Source organism: Bubalus kerabau, chromosome 17 (genome assembly GCF_029407905.1).
Source record: "Bubalus kerabau isolate K-KA32 ecotype Philippines breed swamp buffalo chromosome 17, PCC_UOA_SB_1v2, whole genome shotgun sequence".
NCBI lineage: Eukaryota > Metazoa > Chordata > Mammalia > Artiodactyla > Bovidae > Bubalus > Bubalus kerabau.
Genome location: NC_073640.1, coordinates 55,117,761 through 55,132,647, shown reverse-complemented (window position 1 = coordinate 55,132,647; position 14,887 = coordinate 55,117,761). Strand labels below are relative to the sequence as shown.

General features: G+C 49.5%; 1 protein-coding gene across 4 annotated transcripts; it reads right to left on the bottom strand.

Moving 5' to 3' along the window:
- Positions 1 to 2,237: 2,237 nt before the first annotated feature.
- ZNF575 (zinc finger protein 575) lies at positions 2,238 to 7,283 on the bottom strand. 4 transcript variants are annotated; one of them, XM_055552776.1, is made up of 4 exons: positions 6,932 to 7,283; positions 6,543 to 6,652; positions 6,028 to 6,139; positions 2,238 to 5,566 (listed from the first exon to the last, which is right to left on the bottom strand). In XM_055552776.1, exons 3-4 carry the CDS (start codon positions 6,107 to 6,109, stop codon positions 4,911 to 4,913), a joined length of 738 nt encoding a protein of 245 aa, XP_055408751.1. In that variant the 5' UTR covers positions 6,110 to 6,139; positions 6,543 to 6,652; positions 6,932 to 7,283; the 3' UTR covers positions 2,238 to 4,910. The 4 variants fall into 4 exon arrangements, with proteins under 4 accessions (XP_055408751.1, XP_055408752.1, XP_055408750.1 ...); XM_055552777.1 differs by having other exon boundaries at positions 6,560 to 6,652; XM_055552775.1 differs by lacking the exon at positions 6,932 to 7,283 and adding an exon at positions 6,753 to 6,887.
- Between the last annotated feature and the right edge of the window lie 7,604 nt (positions 7,284 to 14,887).

The following is a 14,887-nucleotide window of genomic DNA, read 5'->3' as shown; positions in this document are numbered from 1 at the left end:
ATTATGCTGAGCCCACCTGGATAACCTGGGATAATCTCCCGGTTTTAAAGTCAGCCCGTTAGCAACCTTCCTTCCTTATGCTGTCTTTAAAATCTTTTATTTATTTCTGACTGTGCTAGGTCTTCGTTGCTGTGTGGGCTTTTCTCTTGTTGCACCAAGTGGGGACTACTCCAGTTGAGTTGCCCGGGCTTCTCATTGCGGTGGCTTCTCTCATTGCTCAGCACAGGCTCTAGGGTGGGCGAGCTTCAACAGTTGGGGCACATGGGCTCAATAGTTGTGGTCCCAGGCTTAGTTGCTCTGAGGCCTGTGGGATCTTCCCAGGTCAGGGGTCGAACATGTGTTTCCTGCATTGGCAGGTGGATTCTTTACCACTGAGCCATCAGGGAAGCCCCCTTATGCTCTCTTTAATTCACCTTTGCCATGTAACATATCCACAGGTTCCAGGGGTTAGGCTGTGGGTGTCTTTGGGGGGTCATTACTGTGCCAAGCACACCCACACACTGGGGCTCTGGTGTGCCAAATGAGACATGAGTCCCTGCTCTCATGGGGCTGACATTCTGCTTGGGGTCAGAGATGGCGAGTGTCTTGCAGCATGGCAATAAACCCCGTGTGAGCAGAAAAAGCTGGGTGGGGTTATCCAGCGATGAGAGTGCCAGGGTCATGGGGAAGGCATCTCAGAGCACTCACCCATCGGCAGGGACTCGGAAGAAGCAAGGGAGGGTCTGGGGGAACCATTCCAGGCAGAGGAAAAGCAAGGCAGGAACACATGCAAGGAGCAGCAGGGCATTGGGATGTCAGGAAAACGGAACCCACCGACTCAACACTGCCCCCTTGTTTGTATGCGTGCGCAGTCCTGTCTGAGAGTTAGGCCTTGAGGAGCTATTGTTTGAGCTCAGATCTGAGAGGTGGGGAGGGTGGAATGCAAGGTGGTTTGTGGAATCTCCAGCACCAGGGGCATGATGCGTGTGTGTGCGGAGTCCTGTCCGACTCTCTGATCCCATGGACTGTAGCCTGCCAGGCTCCTCTGTCTATAGGAATTTGCAGGCAAGAATACTGGAGTGGGTTGCCATGCCCTCCTCCAGGAGACCTTCCCAATCCAGGGGTCAAACCCGTTTATCGTGTGTCTCCTGAATTGGCAGGCTGGGTTCTTCACCAATAGCGCCACCTGGGAAGCCCTGTCCTCTTGTTTGGGTATGACCAAATCCCATCTCTCCAGGAGTCAGCTCTCTGGTCTAGACAAGCTAAGGTTGGACCAGATGGACACATCCCAAATGAGTTTGTGTCCTTGAGATTCGGATAGCGGTGTGGTTGCTTCCCAGAAGACCTGCCAAGGCAGGCTCCATGGTAAACATGGGCACAGGCCATGCTGCCGACTTCCGAGGAGAGATCCTGCCCCTTGGCTGTCCCTCCCCCAGGGAGGGGAGCCCACCATCCTGTGGCCTCGTTTTCATTTGTCTGGAGCCTGATGCTGGAGATTCCACAAACCACCTCACATTCCATCCTCCCTACCTTTCAGATCCGAGCTCAAATAATAGCTCCTCAAGAAGACCTTTCCTAACTCTGTATCTGACAGCATATGCCAGGTATACACTCATAATGAGCTTCCCTGGTAGCTCAGCTGCTAAAGAATCTGCTTGCAGTGCAGGAGACATAGAGACACAGGTTTGATCCCTGGGAAGATCCCTTGGAGGAGGGCATGGCAACCCACTCCAGTATTCTTGCCTGGAGAATCCTACAAACAGTGGAGCCAGGCAGGGAACAGTCCATAGGGTTGCAAAGAGTCAGACACAACTGAAGCGACTTAGCATGCATACACTTATAATACTGTATCTTTGGACCTTCCCTCCTGGTCCAGCAGTTAGGACTGCATCCCCAAAGCAGGGGGCATGGGTTTGATCCCTGGACAGGGAACTAAAATCCCACATGCCATATGATGGGGCAAAAAAAAAAAAAAAACAAACAAAAAAAACAACCTTTATGTATCTTTATCATAGTTGTAACTTGGTTTGCTTATGATCAGAATCACCAGTCTTTTCCTCTACAATTTATACTTTTTGTGTCAGTTTCTCTGTCTCTGAGGTTACTAAGATATTTTTTTATTCCCATCCAAATGCTCCAGAGTCTTGTGTCTCAAACTTAGATCTTAAATCACTAGGAACTTAATTTTTGTGTATGCTGTAAGGTGGAGAGCTGTATTCATTTCTACACTGCTGTAACAAATTACCAAGATCACAGGATTTAAACAATACAACTTTATTTTCTTACAGTTCTGGAGGTCAGTAAACCAAAATCAGTCTAAGTTGGGGTAAAAACTTGGTGATGTCTGGGCTGTGTTCCTTCTGTCTTTTAAAATTTTTTTAATTTTATGTATGTACTTAAAATTTTATTTTGTTGTGTTTCTTCTGGAAGTTCTAGGGGAGAATCCATTTCCTCGCCTTTTCTAGCCTTGAGAAGCTGCCTGCATTCCTTGACTCGTGGCCCCCCATCACTCCAGTCTTTGCTTCCATTGTCACATCTCTGGCTCCTGTGCCTCCGTCTTTCCCATGTAAGGACCCTTGTGATTACATTGAGCCCACTGGAATAATCAGGATAATCTCCCATCTCAAGATGAGATCCTTTGTCATGTATGCAAAGTCCCCTCTGCTGTGTGGAAGCCAACACAAACTCAGGTTCCAGGGATTAGGACGTGGACGTCTTTGGGGGACCATTATTCTGCCGGGTCTCATTTAATTTTCTTCTCTTATCTCTCAGCTCATTTGCAGATTAGCTATTCTGCCCCGGCTCGTCTGTGGTTGGGACTGGCAAACTACAGTCCATGGGCTGAATCCGCCCACTGGCTGTTTGTAAATAACATTTTATCGGAACACGGCCACGCTCATCCTTATATCCTAATGTGGCTGTCTGCTTTTGCAGCACAGCAGCAGAGCTGGGCAGTGATGGCAGACCCTGTATGGCCTGCAAAACCTAATTAGATCTGCTGCCCGGCCCTTTACAGAAAAAATTTGCCAGCCTCTGAGTATACAGGTGGGGAGCATCTCCTGACAGGACCTTGTAAGCACAGGTCTGTTTCTGAGCTCGCAGTGCCGTCCCTCCAGCCTGTTCCCAAGCCAACATCACCGGCCTCATTATGACAGCTGTGTAATAATTGTTCGAATCGGGGGGAGGTGAGGCTCGCCTACTTGTTCAAAGTGGGCTTGGCTTCTTTACTTTTTTTTTTAACCTATATGTTGTACAGTACTGTTTTTAGACAATATTTATTTGGCTACACCAGGAGATAGTGGAGGACAGGGAAGCCTAGCGTGCTGCAGTCCACGGGGTCACAAAGAGTAGGATGCGACTTAGCCACTGAAGGACAACAAGGTCTTAGTTGCAGCACATGGGCTCTTTGATCTTCATTGCAGCTGGTGGGATCTAGTTCTCTGACCAAGGATCAAACCTGGGGACTCTGCATTGGACACATGGAGTCTTAGCCACTGGGCCACCAGAGAAGTTCCTTGGCTTCTTTCTCTTGTTTTTGCAACTCTGGCTGGTGTCCACCCCCTCACTAGACCAGGTCTGTCTTGTCCACTGTCCTGTTCCTAACACCCTGTGCAGGGCCCAGCTCACAGTACCTGCCTAATACATGTCTGTAGAATGAAGAGCAGTCCACTGTTAGCTCAGTCATCCTTGTTAGCTCAGTCATCCTTGTTTTATAGCAGGAGAAACGGGCTCCAAAAGGGGAACCATCTTTGCCCAAAAAGATGCTTGTAAAGGCCTTATAATACTCCCATTTGGAAATTCCCTGGCAGTCCAGTGGTTAGGACTCGGCACTTTCACTCCAGCAGCCTGGGTTCAGTCCCTGGTTGGGTATCTAAGATTGCGAAAGTTGTGCAGTGTGGCCAAAATTTAAAAAAAAATTCCCATTTTATAGATAAAGCATCTAAGTCCAGAGAAATCACAAAACTTGTCTGAGGCCCTGAGGCTTTTAAGTAGTGGGTCAAAGATGGCTCCAAAGCTTGGGCTTTAAAAAAATTTTTATACTTCTGGTAGTACACCCTTTGTGCTTGCTTTTGTGATGTAGTATGCCTTGGGAATTCTACATGTCAGTACATGTAGAGCTGACTTTCCCCCCTGCAGCTACATGTTCCATTCTGTGGCTGCACTGTAATTCCTTAGCTGGTCCCCTATCAATGGGCACTCAGGTTATTTCTCCTCTTTGGCACTACCATTGTACTGCAGTGAACGTCCTTAATCTTATATCCTTTTTTTTTTCCCCAAGTGCTAGGATAAATTCTTAGACGTGGAATAGCTGACATGAACATAGACACATTCAAACTTCTTTACACCTATAGTCGGGGGTTCCCTGGTGGCTCAGACGGTAAAGAATCTGCCCACAGTGCAGGAGACCAGGTTCAATCTCTGGGTCAAGAAGATCCCCTAGAGAAAGGAATGGCTACCCACTCCAGTATTCTTGCCTGGAGAATTCCATAGACAGAGGAGCTTGGTGGGCTACAGGGATCTATGGGGTCGAAGAGTCGGACACGACTGACTAACACGCACACACAGTCAATGGCCAAAGTGGAGGCACTAATTTAAACTCACAAGGAGAGCTTGTCTCCACACTCCTCAGCAGCACACAATGCTAGCAGTTTAACCTTTGCCATATGAATAGGTGGGGGGCAAACCAGAGCCAAGACCTTTCTAACCACACCTCCAGGTCCATGGTTGGGACTCAGTGCAAACTCTTATGGATGACACTTTACTTTCCCCCAAACAAAGGATTCCTCCGCCTCTAAGTTTGAGCCCAATGCGGGGTCAACTTCCCTTTCGTCTACCTGGAAGAGGCAAGTCCATACAGCCTGGCTTAGAGATGCCACCTCTTTATTGACGGGGGCTGGCAGCAGAAGGAGCCAGTGAGCCAAGAGGAGCGTTCACTCCCGCTCCCCGGGGCTCTCCGGCTGGTGGCTGCGCTGGTGAACGAGTAGGAGGCGTCTCTGGCCAAACGCCTGACTGCAGCTGGAGCAGCGGTGCCGCGCCGTGGCCTGGCTGCCCGGCGCGGTCGGGGGGTCGTGGCACAGGCGATGGGCCGCCAGTTTGGAGGGGAATGAAAAAGCCTTGGGGCAGTGTGGGCAAGGATAGGGGCGGGCGTCGGTGGCATGGTGCGTGTGGCGGTGGGCTGCCAGCTTGGAGGGGTAGCAGAAGGACTTGGGGCAGTCGGGGCATGGGTAGGGGCGGGTGGGCGCGTGGGTCCAGAGGTGGGCTGCCAGCTTGGAGCGGTGGCCAAAGGCCTTTGGGCAGTGCGGGCACGGGTGCGGGCGGGCGCCGCTGTGCGTGAGGCGGTGGGCAGCCAGCTTGGAGGGGTAGGAGAAGGCTTTGGGGCAGTCGGGGCATGGGTGGGGGCGGGCGCCGCCGTGTGCCAACCGGTGGGTGGCCAGCTTGGACGGGTACGAGAACGCCTTGTCACAGTCGGGGCAGCGGTGCGGGCGCTGGGGCGGGGGTCGCCGACGGGGTCGGGAAGGCGCCCCCGTGGAGGCAGCGGGCTCTGGAACAGACTGGCTGGGCTTCTGCGGCGGGCCCTGGTCGGGAGCTAGGGAACAGGCGGGTTGGTGGGCTCCAGAAAGCAGCCAATGCCCTGAATCTAGACCAGACTCCCCCTAGACCTTGACATTCTAGGGTATCTGGACACCAACAGGGTCATATTGAGGTTCCCCAAATGGCTTGATCCTGTTCCTCACCCACTGCCATCCATTCTCCTAAGGCAGGCTCCAAAGAGTTACGTCTCTGGAACCTCAGACCTAAGCTTTCCCAAAGCCACTAAAGTGTTCGTTTCCAGTATCCTCCCAAGTGATAACCCTGAAATCCCTACAGAGGATCACTGAGGTCCCCCAAAGACAACCTGGAGGATTCCCCAGAACATTGCGTTTTGGGGATCCGAAATGGTTATCACCCTGGGCCTTCAAACTGTCATCCTAAGGTTCCCACAATACGTGACTCTCTTGGCCCCAATTCCTGGAGAACGCCCCCAACCCCGGGTGGAGACGCCCTCACCTTCTCTTTTGATCACAGGCTCCTTGTCAGTGGGACTAGGCTCGGCGCCCCCGGCCGCAGACTCCGTCTCTCGCTCCAGCATCCTGCTGACCCAGAAACCTAGAGGGAGGACCTAGCCGGGAGAGGGGGCGACGCCGGGGGTTATCAGGCTGTTGGGGATAGGACTGAGAGCCCATATTCAGGGGTTAGTTTGTTCAGGAGCAGGGTCTATCACGTCGGGTCCTAGAAGGCGAGGGTGGGTGGAGCCTAAGGGCGCAGAGGGCGGGGTTACGCAAACCCGACCCAGAAGCAGTCTGGAACCTAGACCCCGCGATTGAGCCTTCCGGCGGAGTGGGTGGGGCTTCTACTCCTTTAACTCCCAGACGCCCCGGGCGCGGAGCAGGCGGGGCTTAAGCCCAGGGTGGGCGGGACCGGCCGCGGATGGGTGGAGCTATACAATTAAGGCCCGAAGTCGGTTGCTCAGCAACTCTGTCCCAGGGGAGGGGCCTACGAGCTCTGTGTGCGGGAATACACACCCAATAGGTAGCTTTACCCGGCTCTTGGCTCAGTCTCAGTCCATTGACGCCGCGTGCACTGCCTTTCAACCCCGGAGTGGAGCTGGAGACGTGGAGAGGAGAGGGGAGACCTGGAGAAAGACACAGAAAGAGCGTGGCTCGTGTGTTGCGATCCAGAGACCCATAATGGACTTCTCCCTCGAGGTCGCAAGCGTCCGAGCCTTCACGCACCCCTTGGGATCATGGCATTCGGGCATCAATGTACCCTCCCAAGGCTCAGGCGGCAATGCAGCCCCTCCGGAACCTATGCATCAGGACCCCAGTGGGTCCTTCTCCGGGAACTGTGGCGTGCAGGCCCAACTCCACTTCCCGAGACCCAGGTGTCTGGGTCCGAACCCCTGCCCCCTCACCTGCGGACGGCCCCTCCCTGGGGGCGGGGCTCCGGGCCCCTCCCTCGGCGGCCGTGGCCACTGCAGAGCTGCCTTCGGATGCTGGGGAGCTGCACCACCCGGCGCGCGCCCAACGACGGGAGGGAAAAGGAGGGAGCGCGCGCGAGCTGCTGGGCCCAGCCTCATTTCCATCCCCTCCTCCCACGCCGAGACGTTGGGGGCGTCAGTTCGCATGCGCAGTCGCGGCTCGCGGGGGCTGCTGCGGAGGAGATGGAGAGGAAGGAGAGGGTGGGTGCGCCAGGCCAGCGAGTTGGCGAGCAGGCGCACAGCTAACAGGCCGAAGGACCGGAGGAAAGTGTTCTGCGGCTTGCGGGGCCTACGGTGGCTGACTGGGGTCAAGCACGTGCAGGAGTTAACCTAACTCGGAGATCACTGAGACAGCCTTCTCTTTTTATGTTCCCCTTCTTTTCGAGAATTCCGCTGGGAGCTTGAGTTCCGTCTCACGAATCAGTTTCAAGAACCTGCTTCCTATTCTCCCCTTAAAGGCATTGGCAAGGAAAGGGTAGCCATTTCCTCGAGAGAGGGCGGAAGCGGGACTCCGGGCTCAGAGGGAGCCGATGCCCAGTGCAAGTCACGTTATTTGCACAGCGCCCGACACTTTTCGCCGTTGGGTGATTCAGGATTCTCAGCCCCTCGCACCCCAATGCTAAGGCCCTGGGGCAGGGAGGGCGGCAGTGTCCACGTTTCCCGGGCCCCCGCGTTCCTGGCTGGAGCTCCTGAAGCTAGGCCCAGGGTGGCTTGCTTGGCACCATTACGTGACGGTGCACCTTCCCGCCCCGCACAGGAATGATCGTGAACTACCCCCTCATGGGTGGGTCTTCAGTTTGATAATCCACAAGATCTGGCAAACCCTGGCAGTCAAGGGAGTTATAAGGAAGGATTATTTGGGCTCATTTCCCCACCCACTCCTCCCAGGTGATTTTTGAAGTTATATACCAGGCCTCCTATTCCATAAAAATATTTTTATTATGCTTGGTTTGTTTGAATCAGTAGTTAAACAAGATCCACACGTTGGATTTGTTTGCTGTGAGTCTTCAGTCTCTTCTTTAACATTTTAAAAGGTTCATTTAATAGGTTTAAAAGGTTACTGCATGGAAAATGGATCATCGGGAGGCAGAGTGGAAGACAATTCAGTGAGGCGGCTGTTATATATTAATTATATTAACTCTTAAAAATAATATAATTTTGTAATAATTATATTATCATTACAGCATCTGATCTTTTATATCAGAAATTGTCCTGAGTGCTTTATAGATGTTCATTCATTTAATTCTGACAGCAGTTTTCTCGAGAGGAGGCGCTACTATGATAAAAATGATGCACAGTGGGACTTCCCCGGTCTAGTAGTCTAGTGGTTAAAAATCTGCCTGCCAATCCAGAGGACATGGTTTCCATTCCTGGTCCAGGAAGAGCTCACATCTTTCTTCGTTGCGGTGAGACAGCTAAGGCCATGTGCCGCAGCTAGTAAGCCGGCCGCTAGAGCCTGCGCACTGGCAACTGGAGAGTAGCTTCCACTGGCTGCTACTACAGAAAGCCCGCGCATAGGGACGAGGACATGCGCCCCAAGGAAGATACAGCACAGCCAAAAATAAAAAGGAATTCTTTTTCAAAAATGAGGCACTGGGCCTTCCCTGGTGATCCCGTGGCTTAAACACCATGCCCCCAATGCGGGAGGCTCAGGATCAAACCCTGGTCAGGGAACTAGATCCCACATGCTGCAACTAGGAGTCTCATGCCACAACTGAAGATACTGTATACTGCAACTAAGACCCAGAACAGCCGAAAGAAAAAAAGAGGCACGAAGACTTATTCAAGCAGAAAGAAGCAGGGCCAGGATTTGAACCCTTGCAGCCTAGCCCTGGAATCCGTGTCATTTACGTTCTTGCTTTGCTGCCTCTGTGACTGGGGCAGAGGGCATGATGATGCAAAAGTGATCTGATTGGAGAGGTTAATTCAACATGGCTTAGTAATGAATGGAGAGGAAGTAGTAAAAGGAGGAAGGAGCCAAGGATGATGAAATAAGGAGAGCCACCTCCCTGGGAGCAAAACACCTAGAAATTGTTCTGTGCCAGATGATCTGTCAACCTTTTTGCAAGCGTGCACTCATTTGCTTTTTTTCTAAATTGAAATATAGTTGCTGACAAGAGTATATAAATCACAAGTGTATAGTGATTCAGTTTATTGAATATAAAGGTTATATTCCATTTATAGTTATTATGAAATATTGGCTATATTCTCCATTTGCATTGTATATCCTTGTAGCGTATTTTGCACCTAATAGTTTATACTTCTTAATCCTCTACCCATGTAATGCCCCTCCCCTCTTCTTGCTCCCCAGTGGTAACCACTAGTTTGTACTTATCTGTGAGTCTGCTTCTTCTTTTTTTTTTTTCTGTTACATTCAGCAGCTTGTTGTATTTTTTTGATTCCACATATAAGTGATAGCAGTATTTGGGAGAAGGCAATGGCACCCCACTCCAGTACTCTTGCCTGGAAAATCCCATGGACACAGGAGCCTGGTAGGCAGCAGTCCATGGGGTCCCTAAGAGTCAGACATGACTGAGCGACTTCACTTTCACTTTTCACTTTCATGCATTGGAGAAGGAAATGGCAACCAACTCCAGTGTTCTTGCCTGGAGAATCCCAGGGACGGGAGAGCCTGGTAGGCTGCCATCTATGGGGTCGCACAGAGTCGGACACGACTGAAACGACTTAGCAGCAGCAGCAGCAGCAGCAGCAGCATGCAGTATTTGCCTTTCCCTGTCTGATTTATTTCACTTGGCAGAATGCCCTTCAAGTCAATCCATGTTGCTGCAAACAGCAAAAAAAATTTTTTTATGGCTGAGTAGTATTCCATTGTATATATACACCACATCTTCCTTAGCCATTCCTCTGTGGCTGCACACTTAGGTGGCTTCCATATCTTGGCAATTGTAAATAATGCTGCTGTGAACATTGGGATGCTTGTTATCTTTTCTTAGATCTTCACAGTGAGGGAGGAACTATTTTCAGCCACAATTTACAGATGAGAAAACAGAGGCCCAGAAGAGGTTAAGTTTTGAGCCTGAGCTCACACAGTTGGGAAGAGTGATGGTAGTTTCTAACTCTTAGGATGCCTCACAGCTAATGCTACAAAACCCCCAGAGGGCGTGCATGCCTTCAAGGGACAGGTTACTGTCTAGAGATCCTGCCAGAACAGTTAGGAATGGGCCCCAGGGCTGAGGAGGTTTTATTTGGGGGATCCTCACAGTAAAGTGCCTGAGGGTCCCTGGTTTCCTGGCCTCTGTCTCCCCTGAGCTCCTGGCCATCCCTGTACCTCTCCTCCTTGTTTTAGGCCTGATGTCTGCTCCTCTTTCCCCACCAGCCAGACTGAGGACTCACCTCTGCATCTCCAGCTTCACCCAGCTTGAGCCAAACATTCAGGACACCTCAATGTGAGGATAACTGAAGCAGGTTCTCTCCTTGAGTCTGAGCCTGTCTTTCTGCCTGTTTCTCCATTCTCTGGGTGTTTCCCTGTTCTGACAGGCTCTCCTTCCTGTACATTTCTCCCTGCTCTAATGTTCCCTGCTTCCCACATCTCTTCCCATCTCCACAATCTTCTAGAATCTCCAAGTATATCTTTTTTTGTTTTGTTTTGGCTGTGCCATGTTCCATTCATGATCTTATTCCCTGAGAGAAAGTGAAAATGAAAGTCACTCAGTCGTGTCTGACTCTTTGCAACCTCATGGACTACACAGTCCATGGAATTCTCCAGGCCAGAATACTGGAGTGGGTAGCCTTTTCCTTCTCCAGGGGATCTTCCTAACCCAGGAATCGAACTGGCGTCTCCTGCATTGCAGGTGGATTCTTTACCAACTGAGGCTGACCAGGGATCAAACCTGTGCCCCCTGCAGTGGAAGCACAGAGTCTTAACCCCTGGACAGCCAGTAAAGTCCCTCCAGGTATATCTTTGTGACCATATTCCTTTTGACCCACACCCCATTTCAACCCTATGCCTCTCCATGTATCTCTGAAACTCTCCAGATCTCTCTCTCTCTCTCAGTATGACTGAGTCTCTGCATCTTCCTTGTCTCTGAGTCTCTCCCCTCATAAAGTCCATCATAAACACACTAGGAGTCTGGCAAAGTTGGCTAAGGGGAGAGGACCAAAGATGGAGCACTGGTTGTCTCCCCAAACATAGGGAGAATTACAGTCATCCCTCAGTATCCACAGGCTTCCCCAGTGGCTCAGCAGTAAAGAACCCACCTGCAATCCTGGAGACAGAGAAGATGCTGGTTCGATCCCTGGGTCGGGAAGTTCTGGTGGAGGAGGGCATGGCAGCCGACTCCAGTATTCTTGCCTGGAGAATCCCATTGATAGAGGAACCTGGTGGGTTACAGTCCATGGGCTCATGAAGAGTAGGACGGGACTGAAACTACTGGGCATGAATATGAGTTCAGTATCCGCAGGATGGGGTGGGAGTGCTTAGTTCCAGGACCCCTCTTGGCTACCAGAATGGGGAATGCTAATGTATCTCATATAAAATGATGTGGTACAGTTGACCTCTGAATCTGTGACCAAGGTGAGGGCGGGGTGCGCTATTCTCGCTATTGATATGATTCCAAAGAGCAAACTTTCAGACTGCCCATGACTAAACGTATTTCAACTCTAGGTCCTTGGTGTAAATGAACAAAAGCCATTTTTAGAAGTTCACATTCCAAAAGAAGCCAAATGATTCCAAACCCGATTTTGCAAGGCATCATGGAAAGTTATTTGTTTATTTGGGGCTTCCAGGTGGTACTAACGGTAAAGAACCTGCCTACCAATGCAGGAGACTAAGAGATGAGGATTTGATCCCTGGGTAGGAAAGATCCCCTGGAGAAGGAAATGGTAACCCACTCCAATATTCTTGCCTGGAGAATCCCATGGACAGAGGAGCCAGTCCATAGGGTGGCAAAGAGTCAGACATGACTGAAGAAACTTAGCAAGCATTTATTTATTTATTTAGCTGCACAGCAATATGTGAACCATGAACTTCCAGATGTTCAAGCTGGTTTTAGAAAAGGCAGAGGAACCAGAGATCAAATTGCCAACATCCGCTGGATCATCGAAAAACCAAAAGAGTTCCAGAAAAACATCTATTTCTGCTTTATTGACTATGTCAAAGCCTTTGACTGTGTGGATCACAATAAACTGTGGAAAATTCTGAAAGAGATGGGAATACCAGACCACCTGACCTGCCTCTTGAGAAACCTGTATGCAGGTCAGGAAGCAACAGTTAGAACTGGACATGGAACAACAGACTGGGTCCAAATAGGAAAAGGAGTATGTCAAGGTTGTATATTGTCACCCTGCTTATTTAACTTCTATGCAGAGTACATCATGAGAAACGCTGGACTGGAAGAAGCACAAGCTGGAATCAAGATTTCCAGGAGAAATATCAATAACCTCAGATATGCAGATGACACCACCCTTATGGCAGAAAGTGAAGAGGAACTAAAAAGCCTCTTGTGAAAGTGAAAGAGGAGAGTGAAAAGTTGGCTTAAAGCTCAACATTCAGAAAACAAAGATCATGGCATCCGGTCCCACCACTTCATGGGAAATAGATGGGGAAACAGTGGAAACAGTGTCAGACTTTATTTTGGGGGGCTCCAAAATCACTACAGATGGTGATTGCAGCCATGGAATTAAAAGATGCTTACTCCTTGGAAGGGAAGTTATAACCAACTCAAAAGCAGAGACATTGCTTTGCCAACAAAGGTCCGTCTAGTCAAGGCTATGGTTTTTCCTGTGGTCATGTATGGATGTGAGAGTTGGACTGTGAAGAAGGCTGAGCACTGAAGAATTGATGCTTTTGAACTGTGGTGTTGGAGAAGACTCTTGAGAGTCCTTGGACTGCAAGGAGATCCAACCAGTCCATTCTAAAGGAGATTAGTCCTGGGTATTCTTTGGAAGGAATGATGCTAAAGCTGAAACTCCAGTACTTTGGCCACCTCATGCGAAGAGTTGACTCATTGGAAAAGACTGATGCTGGGAAGGATTGGGGGCAGGAGGAAAAGGGGACGACAGAGGATGAGATGACTGGATGGCATCATCGACTTGATGGACCTGAGTTTGAGTGAACTCCGGGAGTTGGTGATGGACAGGGAGGCCTGGCGTGCTGCGATTCATGGTGTCGCAAACAGTCAGACACGACTGAGGGACTGAACTGAACTGAACTGAACTGAATGGCTTGTGGGATCTTTGACCTGTCGATGGTGAAAGTGCCAAGTCTTAACCACTGAATGGCCAGGGAATTCTGGAAAATTATTTTTAAAATTATTTTTTCCTGGGAAGAGATAAACATTCCTGATAAAATACTTTAGCGAATTTTAAATAAATTTTAATTGGATAATATGTTGTTCTGAAGCCAGGCACCCACCCAACAGCCCCTCAGGACACTAATGACATTGCACCAAACTTTTTTTTTTTCCAAAAATGAGTGTCCAACCGCCTGGTTTTCCTATAAAATAGCCCAGGAGCTATGAGTGTACTGGGTCTCTTTTTGGTTTCCTACTTCTCCAGAGAAAGAAGTCTATGCTTCTCCCAATGTACCTCCCTTGACCTTTGAGTATCTCCCTATGTTTTGTTTTTCTGATTTTTTAAAAAATTAATTTTTATTTTATATTGGAGTATAGTTGATTTATAATGTTGTGTTAGTTTCCGGTGCACAGCAAAATGATTCGTTTATACGTGATACACACATCCATTCTTTTCAGAGTCTTCTCTTATATAGGTTATTACAGAATATTTAGTAGGGTTCCCTGGGCTATACAGTAGGACCTTGTTGTTTATCTATTTTATATCTAGTAGTGGTACCCCACTCCAGTACTCTTGCCTGGAAAATCCCATGGACGGAGGAGCCTGGTAGGCTGCAGTCCATGGGGTCGCTAAGAGTCGGACACGACTGAGCGACTTCACTTTCACTTTTCACTTTCATGCATTGGAGAAGGAAATGGCAACCAACTCCAGTGTTCTTGCCTGGAGAATCCCAGGGACGGGGGAGCCTGGTGGCTGCCGTCTGTGGGGTCCACCGAATCAGACAAGACTGAAGTGACTTAGCAGCATCAGCAGCAGCAGCAGCAGCAGTGTGTGTATGTTAACCCCTAATTTATCCCTCCTCTCAACCTTTCCCCTTGGGGGCAAGAGGAGAAGGGGACGACAGAGGATGAGATGGCTGGATAGCATCACCGACTCAATGGACGTGAGTTTGAGTGAACTCCGGGAGTTGGTGATGGACAGGGAGGCCTGGCGTGCTGCGATTCATGGGGTTGCAAAGAGTCGGACACGACTGAGCAACTGAACTGAACTGAAGCATACATTTGTTTTCAAAGTCTGTGACTCTGTTTCTGTTTTGTAAATAAGTTCATTTGTATCATTTTTTAAGATTCCACATATAAGTGATAACACATGATATTTATCTTTCTCTCTGACTTACTTCAGGCAGTTAGATGATCTCTAGGTCTATTCATGTTGCATTATTTCATTTTTAATGGCTGAGTAATATTCCCTTTTATTTATGTGCCACACTTTCTTTATCCATTCCCCCAGCTGATGGACATTTAGATTACTTCCTGTTTTGGCTGTTGTACATAGTGCTGCAGTGTAGATTGGAGTGCATATGTCTTTTCAAATTGTGGTTTTCTCTGGATATATGCCCCTGGAGGGGGAATGCTGGATCATATGGTAGTTTTATTTTTATTTATTTATTATTTTTGAAGTGAAGAAGTGAAGTGAAGTCGCTCAGTCGTGTCCCACTCTTTGTGACCCCATGGACTGTACAGTACCAAGCTCCTCCGTCCACGGGATTTTCCATGCTAGAGTACTGGAGTGGGTTGCCATTTCCTTCTCCAGGGGATCTTCCGCACCCAGGGATTGAATCCAGGTCTCCCACATTGT

Excerpts from the sequence above, each read along its gene's own strand:
- ZNF575 (XM_055552775.1), bottom strand. Across the intron at positions 6,140-6,542 it reads CGGGTAAAGCTACCTATTGG|GTCCTCCCTCTAGGTTTCTG; the intron begins GTGTGTATTCCC and ends TCTCCCGGCTAG. Across the intron at positions 5,567-6,027 it reads GCCTGTGATCAAAAGAGAAG|CTCCCGACCAGGGCCCGCCG; the intron begins GTGAGGGCGTCT and ends CCTGTTCCCTAG.